This window comes from Cupressus sempervirens, chromosome 11 (genome assembly GCF_028749045.1).
Source record: "Cupressus sempervirens isolate cs-2001-9-10 chromosome 11, ASM2874904v1, whole genome shotgun sequence".
In the NCBI taxonomy this organism is placed as follows: domain Eukaryota; kingdom Viridiplantae; phylum Streptophyta; class Pinopsida; order Cupressales; family Cupressaceae; genus Cupressus; species Cupressus sempervirens.
This window is the reverse complement of record NC_143128.1, coordinates 850,596,434-850,616,611: the sequence shown is the minus strand read 5'-3', so window position 1 is coordinate 850,616,611 and position 20,178 is coordinate 850,596,434. Positions and strand designations below refer to the sequence as shown.

Here is a 20,178-nt window from a genome sequence, read left to right as displayed (position 1 = left end):
ATCTGAAGTAGATCATGATGAGATCGAGATGCAGTAGCCGGTGTTACAATATATTGATCAATCCCCATGCATGCAAAAGCATAGCCACCTAGAGGAACCGACATCATCAATGGCATATCCACCAGTGGCGTAGGTGGCATTATGGACAACATATTCATGATCCATCAGTGGCAGGGCCAAATGCATAACTAGTAACTTCGACAGCATACCTTTGCACCAAATTGAGGGACCTACTGAGATTGATTGTAGCAGATCCAGAGTTGGCAAAGCCACTGGCCCCGTCTACCTTGCACCCTGTGGGTCGAAGCAAGCAAAGACATAGCTATAATTCCCCCCACCCGGCCCCTACTCTTATAAGGTTGATGAAGGGTGCTCCCCTTAAAACCATAAACTCGTAACAAAAAAAATAAACAACAACAAATGCGAGAACAAAATATGGACTTTTTATTTGCGCTGCAAATGCGGAATTACAAAATTCACAAGTACAATATGCTAACCCACATGGGTGCCTTCATTACAATAATCTGCAAGACTAAGGTGCGAACTACCACCCAAAGTTGTGTTGGACAATGTTTGGGCCTTTCTTAAATAGGCAATTTTATGCCGCTCGGGAAGGTTCTAGATGCTCAAACTTAATATCTAGGGCCGACAGACCCTAAAAATACATATAGAGTCGGCTAAATACATCTTTGACAAATTATTTTAGATATTTTGGGTAGCCCAACTTCAGAAGGCCATAACTATCGAACCGTTGCTCCGATTGGCTATTATAACCACTTTTCGGAAACACCAGCTCCTAATCTATAGGCCCAAAATGGTGCAAGTGCCCATCCCTCGAGTTTTTGGACCTCATCCGGGTATTCTAAGGCCTCCAAGGGTGAGGCTAAAGATTTTTCTGTAAATTTTCCACCGAAAATCCACAATAACTTCTCTGATACTTAAGCTGGACAATGAGATTTTTTATGGTAGGCTTATAATTCCAAATGAACCTTCATGTATAAAATGAGAACATTTCGAGCTCGCATGAGAAACTTACTAAAAAGAGCAAGTTCCCATAAATAGTAACCACCCTATCTACTAGTTCTTATTAAAATATAAGACTAAAAAGAAAATATTTTTGGGTGATGCAAGATTGCTCTTACACCTAGGATGCTCTTGCATCAAAGGTGCTGAGTGGTTTCGATCCGGTTGCGTATAGAGGCCAACAACCCCTACTATTCTATTCTATTCTAAAGGGCAGGGGAAGCAATGGCAGAACTAGTCTATGGAGTAGGTGGTTCAGCCGATCCTGGTGCTCATATAGATCCAGATTGAGAACCGGTTACAGATCCATAGGCTTGCAAAGGTAGCATCTCATCCTGTTCTGGCTGCACATGCTCCACCACTCCAGGAACAAATTCACCCGGTCTGTGCAAACCCAGGTGTAGATACATTTTGAGATCGAAATGGAAACCCATGGCCACTCGTTGGAGATCGAGTGGACCCAGTGACTCCCATTGACCAACCCTTACATGTCTGCAGTAGGGATCCCGAATTAGTGCATGGATGATTGCACCAATAGATCCAGATCAGGGGTGGTCCTATCCCTACCCCTACCCCCCTATATATTTAAGGGCATACCCCAAACAAATTATTGTTGGGGTCGGACTGGATGGATTTTGTTTTCTTCTTTCATCGTAGACATGCCATAGAATAGCAAGGCATCGACCCTTCTTTTGGATTATTCATCAAAGACATTGGTTCCATTCATAAGTAGTAGTTGACTTTGTAGTTTTAGTCTGTTCATACTCTTCGAGAACTATTGATCAACACGAGAGCAGTATAGGGGCGATCAACCCTTCTTTTAGATTATTCATTAGAGACATAGGTTCCATTCATAAGTAGTAGTTGACTTTGTAGTTTCGGTCTGTTCATACTCTTTGAGAACTATCAATCAACACAAGAGGGGCAAAAGCCATGCTTCACCAGGAATGGATGGGAGGTGCACTTGAAGCCGCTTGGATATGGGTAGTAACCCCACATGCCACTGCAGAGGAAGGACGCATGCCTTCTGCTTGCACGTACGGGGCCCTTAGGGCCATAGAATAGTAGAGGCCCAATCCCCCCACCCCTCGGCCCTGCCCCCAACAGAACACCCTTGTGGCGAGTGGGAAGGTGCGCCCTACTATTCTAAAGGTGCAATAGGGGTCGGGCACTTTTGCGGAAGATGTTGATTGTGGGAGGAGCCTCGAGGGTTGCCCGGAGGGCTATCATTTTTGTTGGAAAGGCTATTATTGAAGGTTATCCATTATTTGACATCCGTACCGGGAATGGGGTGGAATCAGGTGATCAATCAGACACCCGACTCTCAGGGTGGGGGAGAAGAGAACTCGACTCAATCAAATACTCTTCCGGAGCAAGGGGAAGACACATGAGGGAGGCGATGGTGTAGAGCAACTATAGTATAGAGAAGAGCATCTGTCGAGACTGGACTCAGAATTGACTGAAACCGCGACTTGACGGGAATGAGTGAGTGAACGGCTCCAATCTAGCTACCCTCCTTGGATTACAATTCCATCATATATGGACCACTCAATGGGTTGGGAATGAATGAATGGGCGAACTCCCAAGTCTGCATGCAGATGAAAACAATTAGAGGCAATAGAGAGAAATGCATGTTTTGGGTCCGACAGGCACCCACAACATCCTCTGCATGCATATCGATTCATCGTCCAGGTTAGGCCGGGGTGGGTGGTAGTAGGTTAAGTGGGTTGCCTAGTCAAGGCTTCTATTGTTGACGGCTTGGTTCAATGGTGTGTGCATGCTAAGGGCCCGCGAGGGGCGGGGGGTGTTAACCAACCTATGTCAACCAGGGATACCCATAGAATTTTAGGGGAGGTAAGGAATATGCATCTCGATCAAACACTACATCGCAATAATATTTGGGGGGTGTTGGTCATCACATGTAGACTTCTGGAATAAAGTATATAGGTATATACTTGGTTGGGTATAGAGGCATATATCTAGGTATAGAGCCATATACCTCGGAGGACGCTGGATCAAAGGAGTTGATGATCGGTCATGTATAACTGTTCAAGTTACTTAACCCGTTTCTGGCCCATGCGGCCCTCTGCATGCATGATCATGACATTTTGCGTTCGACATAGCTGTTAGACTTGCTTAACCCGTCTCTGGCCCATCCGACCAATCCTTGATGAATGCCTATCTCTCCTATCTCATTCGACATAGCTGCAAGACCTGACCTATAGGTAGATTATTGTATGGGTAAGGAGCAGAGGCAATAATAGAATAAAAGGCTTCCCACTGGGTTGGGGGGGGGAGCTATAGTTGAGGCAGGGTGGGAAGCAATAGTTGAGGTGGTTTTCAGAAGACTCCGCAGATTAACTTCTAGATGCTATAGATGCAGATCCACCCTACTATTCTATGGGCCAGTTCTAGTTCCAAAACTAGTTGTTTGCCTTGATACACTAGCACCACCAATGCCACCAACATCAGTAACGTAGGATAAAAAGGAAGAGCCGGATCCTTAGGATGGACTTCATGATCGAGACACAGATTCAAATCGAAATCCAGAAGCAGGAGCCTTTATTGTTGATCCAACAGTTTACTTAGTTGATTTGGTTCTAGGGCCATAGCCCATTCCACAGCTTGTTACCATTAATTTAAATCGAGACCCACCACCCCCTTAACCCCCCCCCCCCCCCCACCCCAAATATTTTGTAGGGCCCGTAGGGGACGTTGTGGGAGCAATAGTAGTAGTTCTAAAGAGAGCCCTATGGGGGAATCCATCATTTATGGAAGCCCAGGTACCATTAGGACCTTAGACACCTTCACATGATCAAACCTTGAACCCTATCATCTCAGGCGTGGATCCAACCATCCAGATCCTTCATCAGCAACGAAGAGAGTAAAGGCAACTAGAATAGTTTAGTTGCGGCATATGATCCATTGTTGTTGAGCCAGATGCAAAACCTACAGAACCTGCAGATGAAAGCACAGGTAGCAATTTTTTCTTACCTAGAGCCTGCCCTTTTTAATAGTAGGCCCTAGCGAATATAGTTGGTGGTGTATGCAAATGCCCAGCCCACCACCACCACTAATTTATAAGGGTAGATATCCTCGACAAGTGTTAGTCAAATGGTAGAAACCCCTGTCTTTGTCCGAGGATCAAGGCCCTCTTTCTTTGCCGTCCTAAAGCACCCGCCCTATCGCCGTTGGGAGAAGATCTTCTCTTCCAATCTCAACAAACTAGCTTGTCAGAGTTATTATTCTTGAGTGAGCTATAGTCAATCATTCCTCTTCTTTCAAATAAGCGAAGGAAAGTTTTCAGTATATGCCATTGATTGTGAACAAATCAATATTGCTTACATTATTTCAAGTTAGTATCAGGCTACTTGTGGATGCAAATTTGCAAGGACACACGAACTTCAACTTTTTTCCTCATAGCTTGACTTGCCAATTAAAAGTGAATCTGGTAATACATTTTTTGTTGGGATTTTTTTGAAAACATCCTTTGTTTTGAGACTTTGTTTGATATTTTCAAACATTTGGAAATTGTTACAATAGTAAATCAACATTTGCTAAAGTAATCATCTTATATAATGTGCTAAATGTGGGAACCCAATGTCAGTTATGCTTTGAAAGAATTCATATTTTGTATGGTTCATGTTAGTTATGTTTGGCAAGTTGGTTGTATTAAATAGAGAATCTTTGGGGTCTGGTACTATTGGAGTGGCAAGTCTTGGAGATGGGCATTACAAGTGAAGGTAGTAAATGACTTTTTTAGTATGTTTTCTTCATCGTATCTTCTTATCTTCCATAGAGGACATTTTTCTCCCATCGTGGTAGGTTTTGTTGATGATGCTCTTACCTATAACATTTCAAATGGAAATGTGAATGCCATGATTGGTCATACTTTCAAGTGACATCATTCGCCTGCAGTGGCATCATCATAAAAGTTACCTTCTTTGTGGCATAAATCGCGGAGGGGCACTCATTTGTTACCAACTCATTTGTGCCCTAAGGGGCTCGTGGCATTTGTATTCGTAGGGGGGGTTTAACCTCATTCGTGCGTCTAAGATTCGTGCATATACCATTCTTGATATGTATGCTGTAGCCATTCTATGTATGTTGGAGCCAGGAACCATTCCATGTATGTTGTAGCTAGTGTTGGGATAGTTCAAAAGGTATCATCAATTTCCTCTCCCTATCGATCATGAATGCTCGACATAACTACGATGTAAGGTCAATGGGTACATCATTCATCTCCGGCTCACCCTGGCTCAAAGCTATTATCCATTCATCCCTTGGGCCCCGTTGTGCGGCTTTAATGATAAGGCTAGCTACATTCATCACAAGTCTTTCGGGTTAATCCCCCCACTCAATCGAGAGAGGGGTGGGGTAACCTTTCAATATCAGGAGTAAGATTTGGAATGAGAAGAGCCATTGTTCATTCATCGCCTTGTTTGTCGCAAAGATTTCTTTGAGCTGCTAATAATTCTATAAGAAAGGAGAATCACTTCCAAATTCATATCCATATAGCGATGAAGAGAATGACACCAACCCGATTCACTTTATAAACCGATCTCTGAACCGAGGCATGGGAGGATATATACAAGCGTTGGGTAAAGGTGGGAAATCTAGGAATGACATTTTCCTTAATGAACCGATCTCCAAACATGACTTTGTGCTTGCATATTACTCTTCCCTCCCCCCCAACTCGGCCCCACCCCCCCAACCCCAAGTGTCATTAACTGATTTTCCTAGGCAATCCCCAATCCCATCTTGTTGCATTTTGGCATTTCGATCTATTCTCTTCAACATCCTATGCTTCTGTTGTGCTACCCGGGAGAAAAGAAAAATCTAAGTGAAGTGACCACAACTCAGTTTTATGATGCGATTTACTGGCAATCACAGGACATACACTGTTCCATTGTGGAGGAAATATCAACTTCCTACAATGGATGGCATAGATTGATCCAAGATCAAAGGCCCAGATTTGTCATTGTTTTCAGGCCTTATTTTCATTGCTCAAATCAATATCTTCATCAATTTGTAAAAATTTGCACGATGTTGGTTGGAGGTTGGACATGTATCATGGCAATCAAGTTGGGGATGAAGGACAACGCTTGATTTCACCATACTTATAAGCACTTTTATTGATGTGCAGATTGGGTCCCACCCTTGACTTAACTTTGAGAGTCCCAAGTCTTGGGTGGAAACTAGGGCGTCTTTGGGCTCTGAGTCCCAAGGGTGGTAAGAGGCTGGAAATCTGACCTCTTTCAGTCTTCAACATTAAGATTGGTGTCGAAATTTGGTTGAGTGTTGGATATTTAACATGTGACAGTCAGACTTCATCTTTTGCTTTCTTTGGTTTACAGTTTAAGATTGGCCACCTCCTACCAATCTAACATATTTGAAAGGATTATTGGGATTGTATTGTCATTACAGGAGATTTGTGAAAGTATTTGATCAGTTGGCTGTTCCTTTGACTGATTTGTTAAAAAATGGGGTTTCTTTTACTTATTTGCTACTAAATGGGGCTTTTAAGCTCAAAACACTTTTGACAAATTTGTGATGATAATGAGCTTGTGCCTTGTACTTGCTTTTCTTGTTTTTTTCATTGCCTTTTGTTGTTGACCATGATGCGTCTGGAGAATGGATTGGGGCTGTCCTAATCCAAAAAGCACCCCCAATTGCATTTGATTGCTTAAAGTTAAGTATGTTGAAAAGAGTTTTTCTCACTTATGATAAGGAAATGTTGGCAATCATGCATGCATTAGAAAAGTTTAGATGATACTTGGTTTATGGAAGAATTTCTGTGGAGACTGTTTATTATAGTCTTACTTTTCTTTGAACCAAAAATATTTGAGTAAGCACCAACAAAAGTGGTTAAGTTGGAAGTTTATCGCTTCAATATAGAAAACATGAAAGTTATGAAAAATGTGGTGACGCTCTATGTTCACTTTCCACTATTTTAGTCGATTGGAAAGTCTCCACTCTTGCTGACTATGCTATGAACATCTTTATTGTTGAATTAGTTGATGAGGCTGTCAAAGATGACATGTATATTCTAGTAGAGGGGTTGATCCTCTACAAAATCAGTTTCTTTTTAGTTACTGAGATAAAATCAAGGAAAATACTTTAAAAGCCTCTCATGATTCCACAGGGAGGACATCAAGGTTATTACAAGACATATCGGTAGATTCATGAGAAGTTTGCATGGAAGGGATTGAAGGAGGATGCCCTAACCATATTAGAGAGTGCATGACTTTTCAATAGAACAAAGGAGAAAAAATCTTTCTAGCAGGTCTATTTTAACCTCCACTGAAACTCAAGCGTAATTGGGAGAGCTTATTCATGGACTTTGTTGTAAGACTTCCCAAGGAACAAGGTGGAGATTGTAATTATGTGATATCAACAAGATACATGTTATCGCTATTGTTTTAGATTTCAAGGCACCACATATGGAAAATATATTCTCAGGGATGTATTTTGATTACAAGGCCTGCCCAAGAACATTGTTAGTGATAGGGATATCGGATGACTTAGTTATCTTTGGCAAGAATTGTTTCATTTGACATGTACAAAGCTCACATCAAATACCAGCCAACATTCACAAATTGATGGTTAAATAGAGAGAGAGAATAAGTAGACAATTCACTAAATTGCATGTATCTCATGGTAGCATTGGGGTGATTATTGCTACAATATTTCACATCATATGTCCATTAGTATGCCACCTTTTAGAGATTTCTATGGTTATGATGTAATTATTTTATAGATTTATTGCATTTACATAAAGAGTACTTGTGGCTGTTGATTTGATATATCAAAATCAAGAAATATTGAGGGCACTAAAAGATGATTTGCATCAAGCACAAAATCAGCAATAGACTTATACAGATTGAAAAAGGATAGATGGCTTTTTCGAGATGGGTAACTTAGTTTTCTTGAGATTGCATCTATATAGGCATACTTCTATTAAGTCGTGTGGGGTTGAAAAGCTTGAACCCCAATACAATAGACCATTGGTTCAAAATATCTCAGATGTATCTGCGATAAGTGTACTTATCACAATATTTTTTTGGCTCACAAGAAGTAACGTCAACTTATCTCAGATAAGTCATCGCAGGGAAGTTTCAAAATATTGCAGAGAACTTGGTAAAATATTTACAAATTTCTCTATTTTATCATGATAAATAGAAAACTTATTGTGTGATGTCCCAGAAAAGGGAAAAACACATTTTTTGATTGGAAAAACAGATTTGGAGAGGAGAGAAAGGGCAAAGAGGAGAAAGAAGGTCCCATCAGGATTGAAAAAAACAGATTTTGAGTTCTTAATATTTTCCCAAGAAGTTTCAGACTTATCTCCAATATTTTCCGATGCTCTCGGCAATAAGTTGCTGATAACGATATTTTGAACTATGCTATAGACCTTTAAGATTGTGAAGAGGGTAGGTGAAAAGTGGCCTATGATTTGGAGCTTCCAAATAATGATAGAATTCGTTATGTTTTCCATGCGTTTTGCTTGAAAGAAGTTCTTGGTCAGCATAGTGTATTCTTAGGATTTCCCACCCTTAGATAGTATGAGAAAGCTGATTTGATTTCAAAGAAGGTGATGAATACTAGGGTAAAATATTAGAGAAACAAGAGCATTACAAAGTATTTAACATTTAATTAAATTAAAAAAACTTAAGTTGAGGATTTTACTTGTGAAGGACTTGAGACACCTGAGCATCCCAATTTGCGTTGCTTGAGGACAAACAATCTTGGGGACGGACGACTTCTCTACTTCCCTTTCCAAAAAAGTAAATTTTGATTTATTATTAACCCCTTTTCCCCCCATGGGTTAATGGTATATAAAGGGAAATTATTTATTTAATATTTCGTTTAAATCCCAATATTTCATATTTTATGGGATTATCAAGTATTAATCTTATTCACAAGTGGGGCTGTTGGCAATTTCCTGAGTATTGGCTGTGTATGTTAAGTGGAGCATCTTTCATGGTAGTTGTCATTCACTAGTTCTCCTTGATGGTTAAGGAGCGGTCTTGACTCTTTAAGATATTATTTTCAATTAATTTCCCCTCTAAAATGATGTGTGGGATTTTCGGTGCCCAAGTTTGGCTTGTAGCATATAAAAATTGAAAAGTACTTCATTTGGGATCATTATCTTATGCCAATCTATTGTTAGGAGCACTTTGCGTTCAAGTTTCCTCCACAAATAAAAATCAATATGAGATTCTGATCACCAGACAAAAGCCCATTGGTTATTGGAATCAGAGGACGAAAACCTTCGGTTCTTTAGAGCTTTCGCATTTGGGGATTATATTGGAGCTCAATAGATTTGCAATGCATTTCACTAATTCAGTGTCTGTGTTTGTTGCAGGTTGCAGCTGATATTGAAGTCTGGAGTGTAGTGTTTGTTCAGTTTGCATTTGTATTGTGCATTGCTATAGGATTTCTTGCTGTCTTGACTTTTGTAGGAGTTGGGAATATCAAACATTGTTGTGGAGAAGATCAAATTGTTTTTTAGTAGTTTTATTGGTAGCATTGCTGATGTTGCTATTGTAATTATTGTCACATCAACCTATTATGCTGAAATAATTGGATTATCAAGATAAAAGGTGCATGAGTTTTTGGCTTAATTTGTGCAAGTTTGGCTGTTGAATAGCTAATTTTATTGATGAAGTTTTGGTTTAGTTTGGTGAAGTTATTGTTTATGATCAAATTATGAAGTTGGGAGCTGGAGAAAGTATGTTTATGAATTTTTAACATTTTAAATTGAAATCAATTTTTTGAGTATGTTTATGAATTTTTTAACATTTTAAATTGAAATCAATTTTTTGAGTATGTTTATGAATTTTTTAACATTTTAAATTGAAATCAATTTTTTGATTTGTTTTAAACTTTTGAGTTTGCTATAAATCTTTCAATTATCCTTAATTTTTTAAACACTACATTAACCAAGGTTGCACAAGGACGGGTATTTGGTTACATAGGGTAAGGGTATGGATATGTTTCAAAATGAGGGATAGGGGTACTTGGGCACGTTAATTTTTTTAATATAATTTATATTTTATAGAAAATCTGAATATACGAGTTTATGACTGAGTTTTCAAAACCAGAACAATGGTTAAGTTTGCAGATTGCAATATGTTTGTACTTCGTAATAATAATATATGCATCAATATTTAGATGCATAACAGGGAAGGCAAACAATTTACATGAAGTGCAGGCCCAAAAGTTCTAAGGCATTGGTCTTGATTACTGGGCTCGTGTGGATTATCTTTGAGTTTCATTCAGTCCAGTATGATTATGATCAGGCTTCCCAATCTAGATTGGCCATTGTTTCTGCAAAATATATTATCTCATGAGTTTTGATAGAAAAAATAAAGGTCATAATAGAGCTAAGGAGAATGATTCTACATGGGCATTTTTCAAATAGGTGCAAAGAGTTTTTGTTGATCACTAGAACAAGAAGACCACATCCTTGTATCTCATAGCATTTGCTTTGCTGCCCAAACATAATAGCACATAAATAGTTTCCTTGTGTAGTTGCGTAGCACCAGACATGGATGTTGAAGTTAGTGAATAGTACAAGGTTACAATCACTCATCCCAAATCCAGCTATAGAAAACTCGTCATGGCTGAGTTTGACAATTTCACAACTTCAAGGAAACACATTCTTATCATCCTTTCAGCCTAGTACAAATAGGTTGCTCAAAACACTGCACCTCCATGGCCAATTCATTGTGTACTCACATCCTCTTGCAATCAAAGTTCTATCAGGAGTTCACTCATCCCAAATCCAGCTGTAGAAAACACGTCATGGCTGAGTTTGACAATTTCATAACTTTAAGGAAACAAATTCTCATCACCCTTTCAGCCTAGTACAAGTAAGTAGCTCAAAATGCTACACTTCCATGGCCAATTCATTGTGTACTCACATCCTCTTGCAATCAAAGTTCTATCAGGAGTACAGACATTAATTAAAACCAACTTACTTTTCTTTGGCAGCTATATATTATATATTTTGATTTTATAGTCGCAAACGTTATATTGACTTTCTCTTCAATCTCAACAAGCTGAATTTTTTTTTACAGTTGAGTGAAATTAAAGCACATATGCTTCTATTCGCTCAATCAAGCTGGAAAAAAAGTCGGAAGAGTTGGTCTATGTGCATTCTGACTTGTGTTGGCTATCATATAATCAAGTCAAAAACATGGGGCAGGCAATAAGAAATCAGAATGTTGCACTTGATTGTGCCAATTCTTTGCTTTTGTTGCATGAATTGCCAGAGTTTCTTTTGAGGATGGGGACATTCTTATAGATAATACAACTAGTGGGAGTGGTATTGGGGTTACTTGCACTTCACATTAAATGATGACATTAATGTCTTTTATGAAGAGCAAGATGAAGATTGATGATTGTAGTTTGTATTGATTTGACATTCAATGTTGAATTATCAACTATTTTTATTATGATCATCTATCCCCAATTATGTAACTTTTTTCATTTTGCAAATGGATATTTTTATACATTTTATTTTTTTAATATTATATTTATATGGTTGGCACTCAGCCATATCAAAATTGGGAAAAAAGAAATTCACTTTATCGGTGAAGTAAAGCATGAACCATGAATCTGGATTCTGAGCATGAACCCTAAGCCATACCTGAACTGACATAGGTGCAAGATTATGAGTGGTATGAACTACTTGATGTTTGCAACTCAAGGACGAGCAAATATTCAGAGGGAGATGCAAAGTAGTTGCATATAGCTAAGTCACAAGGTTCGAGTTCGAGTTTGAATTCGACAACTATGAAATTCGGATGAAGTTTGACAACTCAAAAAAATCCAAAAAAATTCGACATTAAATTTGCCTCATAAAAGTATATACTATTTATTATTATATGTTTACAAGATCATGCTATTTATTTATTTTTTTTAATTTTTAAAAAATGATTAACTTTAAAAATAAAATAATATCACTAAATTATATGTTTTGAAACATAATAAATAAAATCATTAAACAATAGGTTTTAAAACATTGAATAAAAATATAAATAAAACTTACATTTTTTCTTTACTAATAAACAAAATAAAAATAAAAATATAATAGATTAAGATTTTCCATTTTTGTTTACTAAGAAATATATAAATTAATAAATAGTAGCAAAAATAAAATATAATAAATAAATTGATAATATTAAATAGACCTATAAAATATTACCATTTTGCAATTTACAAGCTAAAATAAATAATAAATACATAATAAAAATCCATAATAATATTTATTGTTCACAAAAATAACTATAGCATTTTAATATAATATTTAAAGTTTTAAAGTTATAAATATTTTAATATATAATAATGTATAAAAGTTAACAATTTTGAAATTTACAAAATAAAAAATTTAAATTTTTTTTATTATAACAAAATTTATTATAATATTTTAATATTGACAAAGAATGAAGTTATTAATATTTTAGTTGTAAATTTAATTTAATAACAGTAACATAAATTAATAAATAAAAATATAGCATAACCTATCAATTGAATAGGAATTTTTTTTAATTGTATTAAATTTTAATATTGTAAATATCATAACAAATTATAATAACATAAATTAAAATAAACTCTAATCAACTTAAAACATAAAAAGAACTCAAACTCAAAAACATAAAGTAAAAATTGTATATTATTGAAATTATAGAGCCTATGATGGAAGATGATAGGGAGTTGCAGGGAAATGATAGATTGGAGTTTCACAGACACCATGAAAATGGTAGACGACAGAGTTGTTGATGAAAACGATTCTCGATAGCTTGACATCATAGACAAAACGTTGCCCTAGCTGCTGTCGTTGAACATAAATGATTGGTGCATTTTTAGTATGGAGGCGTTTTTATTTATTAAAAAACAAGTTGAAACCCCTAAAATGCAAAGGCATAAAATATCATTTTTGCAAAACCACAACTTTAAAGTTACCGTACGAATTTTAGGTGTATATCAATGATTTTTATTTTATTTTTTGAGGTTCGCCGAATTTCGAATTTGAAGCCTAAAATTCGGTGAACCTTGTGACTTAGGTGTATAGTATCAAGAATCTAAGTTACCATATTCGATCGGTTACCATGGAAATCGAAAGTCGGTTCGCCTCAAATTTGAATTCAATTCAAAGTCGGTTTCAAATCTTTATTTCCTTGTGTAATTCGCTGGAAGTTTGGATTCGTTGGAAGTTTGGTTAAAGGGACCCTGGACGACTTTTTGATCATCTGTAGCAAATTTTGATTGGTCAAAGTGCGCCCAGATTGAATTTCGTGCAATTTGGGCAAATTTCAAATGCATTTCAGGGGCAAACAAAAGCGATAGGAATAGAGTTATAACTAATCGTGCATACATGTCAAACGCAAAAGAATGGTTATCGCACATGTAAGAGTATTACATGAGTCCCTGCCCACGAGCCTTTGAATCGATGGTCAATGAACATTTGTGTTCCACTAAAGTCAAACTTACTTCTTGTAGAATGGATATATCACAAACACTGATGTATGCATTGGATCCCGTTAGAACTTTGCAGTTAAGCGCGCTTGGGTCGGAGTAGTACTAGGATGGGTGACCTCCCGGGAAGTCCCAGTGTTGCACCCTTCCCAATGGAACACCACCTCTGGACATAACACCTCGTGATGAAACACTTTCCAATGGAACGCCACCTTCGGATGGAACACTTATGGATTGAATACTTCCCGATGGAACACTCCCTCCCGGTTGGAAGTTCGTTCTCGATGAGGAACTATTGAAAGTATCCCCCTCTTCTTGACTTTGCTCCTGCGGAAGTCTCTGCCTGCTGGTGGCTTTGGGTTTTTGTATCCCAACTTCTTTGTTGGTGTCTTAGAGATGACTAGATTTGCTATACCTTCAATTGTATTCTCGATCAATCCTTCCTAGATTCTCGTAGAATGCTCTTGTCCTCCTTTCCAGTTACGACGTCTCTCTTGCTGCTGCTGGAGACATAGTATCCTTAAGGTGACTTCTTCCTTAGTTTCTTCTCCCTGTCCTACCTGGGATATATATTAGGAATCAGGGGCATGAATCGTTTTAATGTTTGTTTCCCTTTTTGGAATTTTCACATTCTTCGTGCTCCCTTGTCCTCCTTTCCACAAATTGTTGTAGTACTTGTTGTCTCCTCCTTTCCCTTTGTGTCTCCGCTCTTTCCTCTTCCACTTGTGACAAATTTTGTGCTAAGAGGCGAGGGATCTCTCCTAGGAGATCGTACACTGCTGGTGGCACCACAAGTTCGTTGTTTACCATTAGAGTTATGTGGAGTTGACATGATCCTTGCCTTTAATTTTACATAAAGATTATTATCGCTATTTCTTATAAGAGTCGTTGTCCATAGATACTCTCTCAAAAGTTTATCGGTACATATTGTTAAGCAAACTTGATAGCTTTCTGGAGACGGCATGTTATAAAGTTTTTACAATCTAATATTTTTCTTTATTTCAGATGTTTGACATGTTCACACCTATACTCCAATGCAATCATTCAAATCATATTTTTCTTTAGTTAATTGTGAACTTCAAAATACTTTATGAGTTTTCTCATTAGTCCCTCATAAGATCATAAGGTACGTCTTCTTAACATGTCTTTTGTTCATACTTGTATAATTCTGCCTGATCTCTGCACAAAATTGTTAGCTATTTTTGTAGGAATTAGAATATAGGAATAGAGTTATAACTTATCGTGCATACATGTCAAATGCAAAAGAATGGTTATCACACGTGTAAGAGTATTACATGAGTCCCTGCCCATGAGCCTTTGAACCGATGCTCAATGAACATTTGTGTTCCACCATAGTAACACGGGGACGCGTCCCCCCCCTTTTTGCCCGACGTCTCGGAGACTTCAACGCACCGGAGACTTGGGGACTCCGTCTCCCCGTCCCCAGCGGTGCCACTAGATTCCACCACCTCCACCGAGGATGGGGGACATCCTACTATTCACTATTTGCAAATTCAACTATTTATGTTTAATGTTCGATGTTCCAGTTCAATGCAATGTTTCAAGTATTCGCTCTTTTACATTTTTACATCCTATATTGCAATACATATTTTCATAACTAACATTTTTAAATACCATATGCATAGATATATACACCCCTCTTGTCCCCTACCACCGTCCCCCCACCGTCCCCCCGCCGTCCCCAAATTAAGGCCCCTCTGTCCCCCCGTCCCGGAAACTTGTCCCCCCGTTTCGCCGTCCCCCCGTCCCCCAGGGTGGTGTAACTATGTGTTCCACTGAAGTTAAACAAACTTCTTGATGCTGTTGACATGAACCCTGCCTTTAATTTTACATAAAGATTATTATTGCTATTTCTTATAAGAGTCGATGTCCATAGATAATCTCTCAAAAGTTTATCGGTACATATTGTTAAGCAAACTTGATAGCTTTCTGGAGACAGCATGTTAAAAAGTTTATACAGTCTAATATTTTTCTTTAGTTCAAATGTTCGACATGTTCACACCTATACTCCAATGCAATCATTCAAATTGTATTTTTCTTTAGTTAATTATGAACTTCAAAATACCTCATGAGTTTTCTCATTAGTCCCTCATAAGATCATAAGGTACGTCTTCTTGACATGTCTTTTGTTCATACTCCTATAATTCTGCCTTATCTCTGCACATAATTGTTAGCCATTTTTGTAGGAATTAGAATATAGTTAGACTATTTTTGATTTTGCAATAAGTATCTGTATAACTGTATATAGTATATATAAAATCTTGTACAGACAAGTCCAAAAGGAAACCGAACCCAACTCCAAAAAAAGTTGGACGAATGTTGAACGCGCATATGAACCAGAATCTGAACTGGCAACTTAGTCAAGAATCGATGGTGAAATCTCTTTTGCTCTTTGCTTCTCCCAAGGTTTCATCTGTTTGGTTTGAAACTTAAAAGTGCTTTTGATCCTTGGCAAGGTTGAATATTGATAATATCTCTACTTTTAGCAACTGTCCAAATGCTATTTTGCCTACTACTTGTGAACTATTTTCTCTTATATCCATGTAGTCACCCATCAAATATAATTGCAGTAATAGCTCTAAAGCTATCATCATAAAATGTAGGCTACGTTACCGGGTTCGGACCTTGGAGCTCGAGTCCGGATCCAGATTCGAGCTCAGGTTTGCTGCGGGTCCGGTTAGGGTCCCTGTTTGGGACCATGGGTCCGCATGGGTTTCCACCCAAACAGGGACCCTTCCCAGACCCACCGCGGGCCCAGGTGAATCCAAGAGGACCCATGGCTTGTGGGGCCATAAAGTGGTCAAAAAACAAAAAAAGAAGAGTTTTTTATAATTTTTTTTTCTTCTAACCCTAAAAGAAGGCATATTAGATACTTTTCATTCATCTAATCTCCCATTTGACCCTTGAAGGGCATTTGCATCTTTGATACTATGAGTCTGTGGTCATCGATAATCTATTAAACATTTGTCATTGACTCATTTATCACCATGTTTCAAACTTTATTAAATTAAATTATTATCTATCAATTTGATGAAGTAGTGTATGTTTTGAAATTCCATTTTGCATTTTTGTAATTCAATGTATGATTTTATTTACAACATTAACATAGATTAATGCGTGAGTATTTCATGTTTATCTTCGACATTTGGCATCAATAATCAAGTAACATTGATATATTCATACTATGAAATGACTTAGTTTTACAACTATGCGAGTTTTTTTTTTTTTTTTTTGCACACACACACACACACACACATATATATATATACACTCTCAAACCCACCCACAAACCCAAATGGGGAAAACAAATTTGCCCGAACCCATGAACTTGAACCCCGAACCCGAACCCCAAACCTGGATCGGCAACTTAGAATGCAGGCATTCCCTGTTCTACTTGAAGCAAGGTAAAACTTCCTTCATTGTTTTGAAGTACTTTGGCCTTATAGTTTTGCAATAAATTGCATCTTCACTATGATCCATAAAACTCAATTGGAAAATAATCCTTCCCACTCTCCAGAAAATTTTGGCCCATACACTGGATCTTATACCCATATAGGGATCACAAACCCTTAATTTTTTGCTCCTCTCTGAAATTTTGATTAACTTCAGAATGCCATTGAAATTAAACATCCAATGATTGACCTAGCAGATTGCAGAAAACAGTTTCACTTGCTTTGCGCCGGAAAGATGTTTTGTACAATTTCTTGATAAACAAAGCGAACAAGTCCAGTGCATTGATCGGCGGGAATTCCATTTGCATTGTTGAGATAATAGTTAAAAAATATGTCAGAAAGAGGGTTGTGGAAGCAGGATTCAGGATTCAGAGCAATTTAGTTGAAGAATTTGACAATTCACCCTACAGGAAATGGCAGATGACATCCTTATCTGTTTCAAGTCCAATGTATTGTTGGCCACAATACAGAATCCTGCCATTCAATTGACTAAATAACATGATCCGTTTTCTGCATATTCTTTCCTAGCATCTTATGCTACTGCGCCACCAGGCCTCTAGTTCCAAAAATGACCATGGGCAGTTATGGTGTCCAATCTCATGAGGCAGTCTTTGCTCCATAAGGTTCAATTATTTGGAAGCAAGCTTTCCTTATTGCTTAGCTGTGCCTGTCCACACTCAGTCGATCCCGTTAGCTTGTGCTGAGGAGTTTTCTAATGCTTCTTGGTTACATTTTGGTGATTCACAACATTGCTATGTTATATCTCCATTTTGGTCAGGCTATACGATTCTACTGTTTGCAGGACCCTTATTATTTGAGTTGACAAGTAACTAGCCCATTAAGCTAAGGTTAGCGGGCAGCTAATTTAAAGTTAATATAATTATTTTATATTCTGCATTTTTAACTTAAAAATATGGTTGAATTGTTTTGGAATCGACAAGATGTAGATGGCTGGAATCTAGTTTGATCACGAAGTTGACAACATTGTTTATAATATTAGATTTTCTCTGGGAATGCTACCTTCCATTGAGAACTGCTGCTGGGTATAATGGGCCACATTTTTTGTCAATTATTAAATTATTACGAGTATCCAAATTCATTTGTGAAAATTTATTTATTGCTAGTATTTCTTTGGTGAGTATTCACCTATGTTTGCCTACTGGAAAAATAATTAAGATCTATTATTACTGCTCAAAGATAATCTGATAAAAGTTTTGCTTTTGGGTTATGAAGATTAATTCTAATTTTATTTAGCGGCCTTTGTTTGTATTGAAAATTTATTATGGACGTTGTGGCATCATTGCGTTGCACGTCCATAGAACGCACATGTCCATAGAAGTGTTTACTCTCAAGTTTTCTGGCGATGTTATATTTTGGTTCTAGTTGCCGAGTTCACATGAATGCCCATGTCATGATGTCTCATGGTTATCTAGATGATGTTGATTGGTTTGATTTTCTGAATGACAAATCTGAAATTATGCTGGGATTTCAGGTGTAGCTTTTATTTACATCCATATGAGGGAACAACAGTGCAAGTGAGTAGCAATGGAAAACTCAGTGCACCACGGATATTGCGTATACAAAAAGTGAGTTCTGTGTTATATATATTTTCAAATTTTTACAAATGAGAATAATTTTGAGTTCGGACTCCACTTGATGAAAAATTGCCTTCCTTCCAATGTTCATCAGCTTACAAAAATTAGAAACTCTACATAGAATGACAGTTCTGTGTTACATTTTTCCAGTTTTTGTCTTATGACTAGATCGTAGATGCAGTTCTTAAGTAAAAGCTAGTATTTAATGATCTGTTTTTAGGGCTAAGATGATGGTTGCTCTGTTGTATCGCCTTTCCATAATGCTCCAGAGAAGCTAAGGATTTCGCAATTTTAATTGGAACATCTATAATATATTTTGCAGGTCATAAATTATGTGATAGAAAAAATGGTACTTGATAGACCTCTGGATAATAGCAATTCGGAGACATTCACTCCAGTTTTGAGCGGTAGTCAGTCACATGCAGCAGCAATTGGTGATGGTTCTATCAGATCTGGCATGAGAATTTGGCAGCCAAAAGCAAAGCCAATGGTGGAAATCCTTTGCAACAATCAGGTGTCCTATCTTCATTCTTTGTGAACACCTTGTTGTGATGAAGGGGAAAATACATAAAACCAATTATTTTCTTAATTAATCATTCTCAAGACATTCAATTGTATTGTGCACAGGTGCTTTCACCAGATATGAGTTTGGCTACAGTGCGAGCATATATCTGGAAGAAACCAGATGATTTGTTCCTTCATTACAGACTTGCACAGAAATAGATGATCAATCTCTGGTGAAGTTTCCTTTTTGGTTCCGGTTGTAGCTTCCTAATAAAGTATTCTGATGCATTACCTTCATTTCTGAACTTCTTTTCAGCTCACAATCTTGAAAGGTTATTTTCATCATGATGTGCATTTTGTGCTGAACAAAATTTCTAGAAATTGAGTTGAAAGTTCTTCTACTCTGTAGTCTTTACCAGTATTGGTACTCTTTAAGTGGCATGAAGGAATGCCTCTTCTTTGCTGTTTAGGCTAACCTGTAAAGACCAGAGGTGTTGATATGTAAAGGCTGCTTCTAACAAGGTGTGGAATAAAGATCAAGGGGAATTCATGCTCAGCCCTTAGAGCATGATATTTCATTATTTCTTGCAGATGTCATATCAATGATTGGTATGCTCCAAGGGTACAGTGCTTCTGAATAGAGTCGGCCAAGGTTCACTGCATGTAAAATCCCCCCCGAGATTCTTATTTATATGTAAAATGTTACACTTTATTGTAGGAAACTGATTCATATCATTTTTGAAGCAAGCATCACAGCATTACATTTCACCTTGGTATCATATATGATACAACCTATTCTTGTACCTGCGTACTGACTATTTTTGTTGGGGTAAATCTTTATGGATACCTACAAGTTGATTTGTTTGTTTGCAACCTGGTAACACCAAAATTTGCATTGCTGAGCCATGCAGTGAGTCATGCATACAAACATATTTAGTACATATTCAGGCATTTTCAAGATATACCGTGATGGTTATGTAGATGCATAGAAATAACTATCAATATTATAAATGTAATATTTCGTATCATATGATACAAGGGTACTGACAGGGCCTTGAAAATTCTGTTCAGAAGGGTCCCCCGTGCTCACATGCTGA

At 37.5% G+C, this 20,178-nt stretch overlaps 1 protein-coding gene across 1 annotated transcript in view; it reads left to right on the top strand.

Annotated features, from left to right (window-relative positions):
• Window positions 1–19,954, top strand: part of LRS1 (Transducin/WD40 repeat-like superfamily protein) — a 135,379-nt gene extending 115,425 nt beyond the window's left edge. Inside the window, exons 16-18 of the mRNA XM_089811427.1 lie at window positions 18,475–18,568; window positions 18,900–19,091; window positions 19,205–19,954. Coding sequence (XP_089667553.1) covers window positions 18,475–18,568; window positions 18,900–19,091; window positions 19,205–19,300 — 382 coding nt within the window. The 3' untranslated portion in view covers window positions 19,301–19,954. The remainder of the gene's footprint in view (window positions 1–18,474; window positions 18,569–18,899; window positions 19,092–19,204) is intronic.
• The last annotated feature ends 224 nt before the right edge of the window (window positions 19,955–20,178 follow it).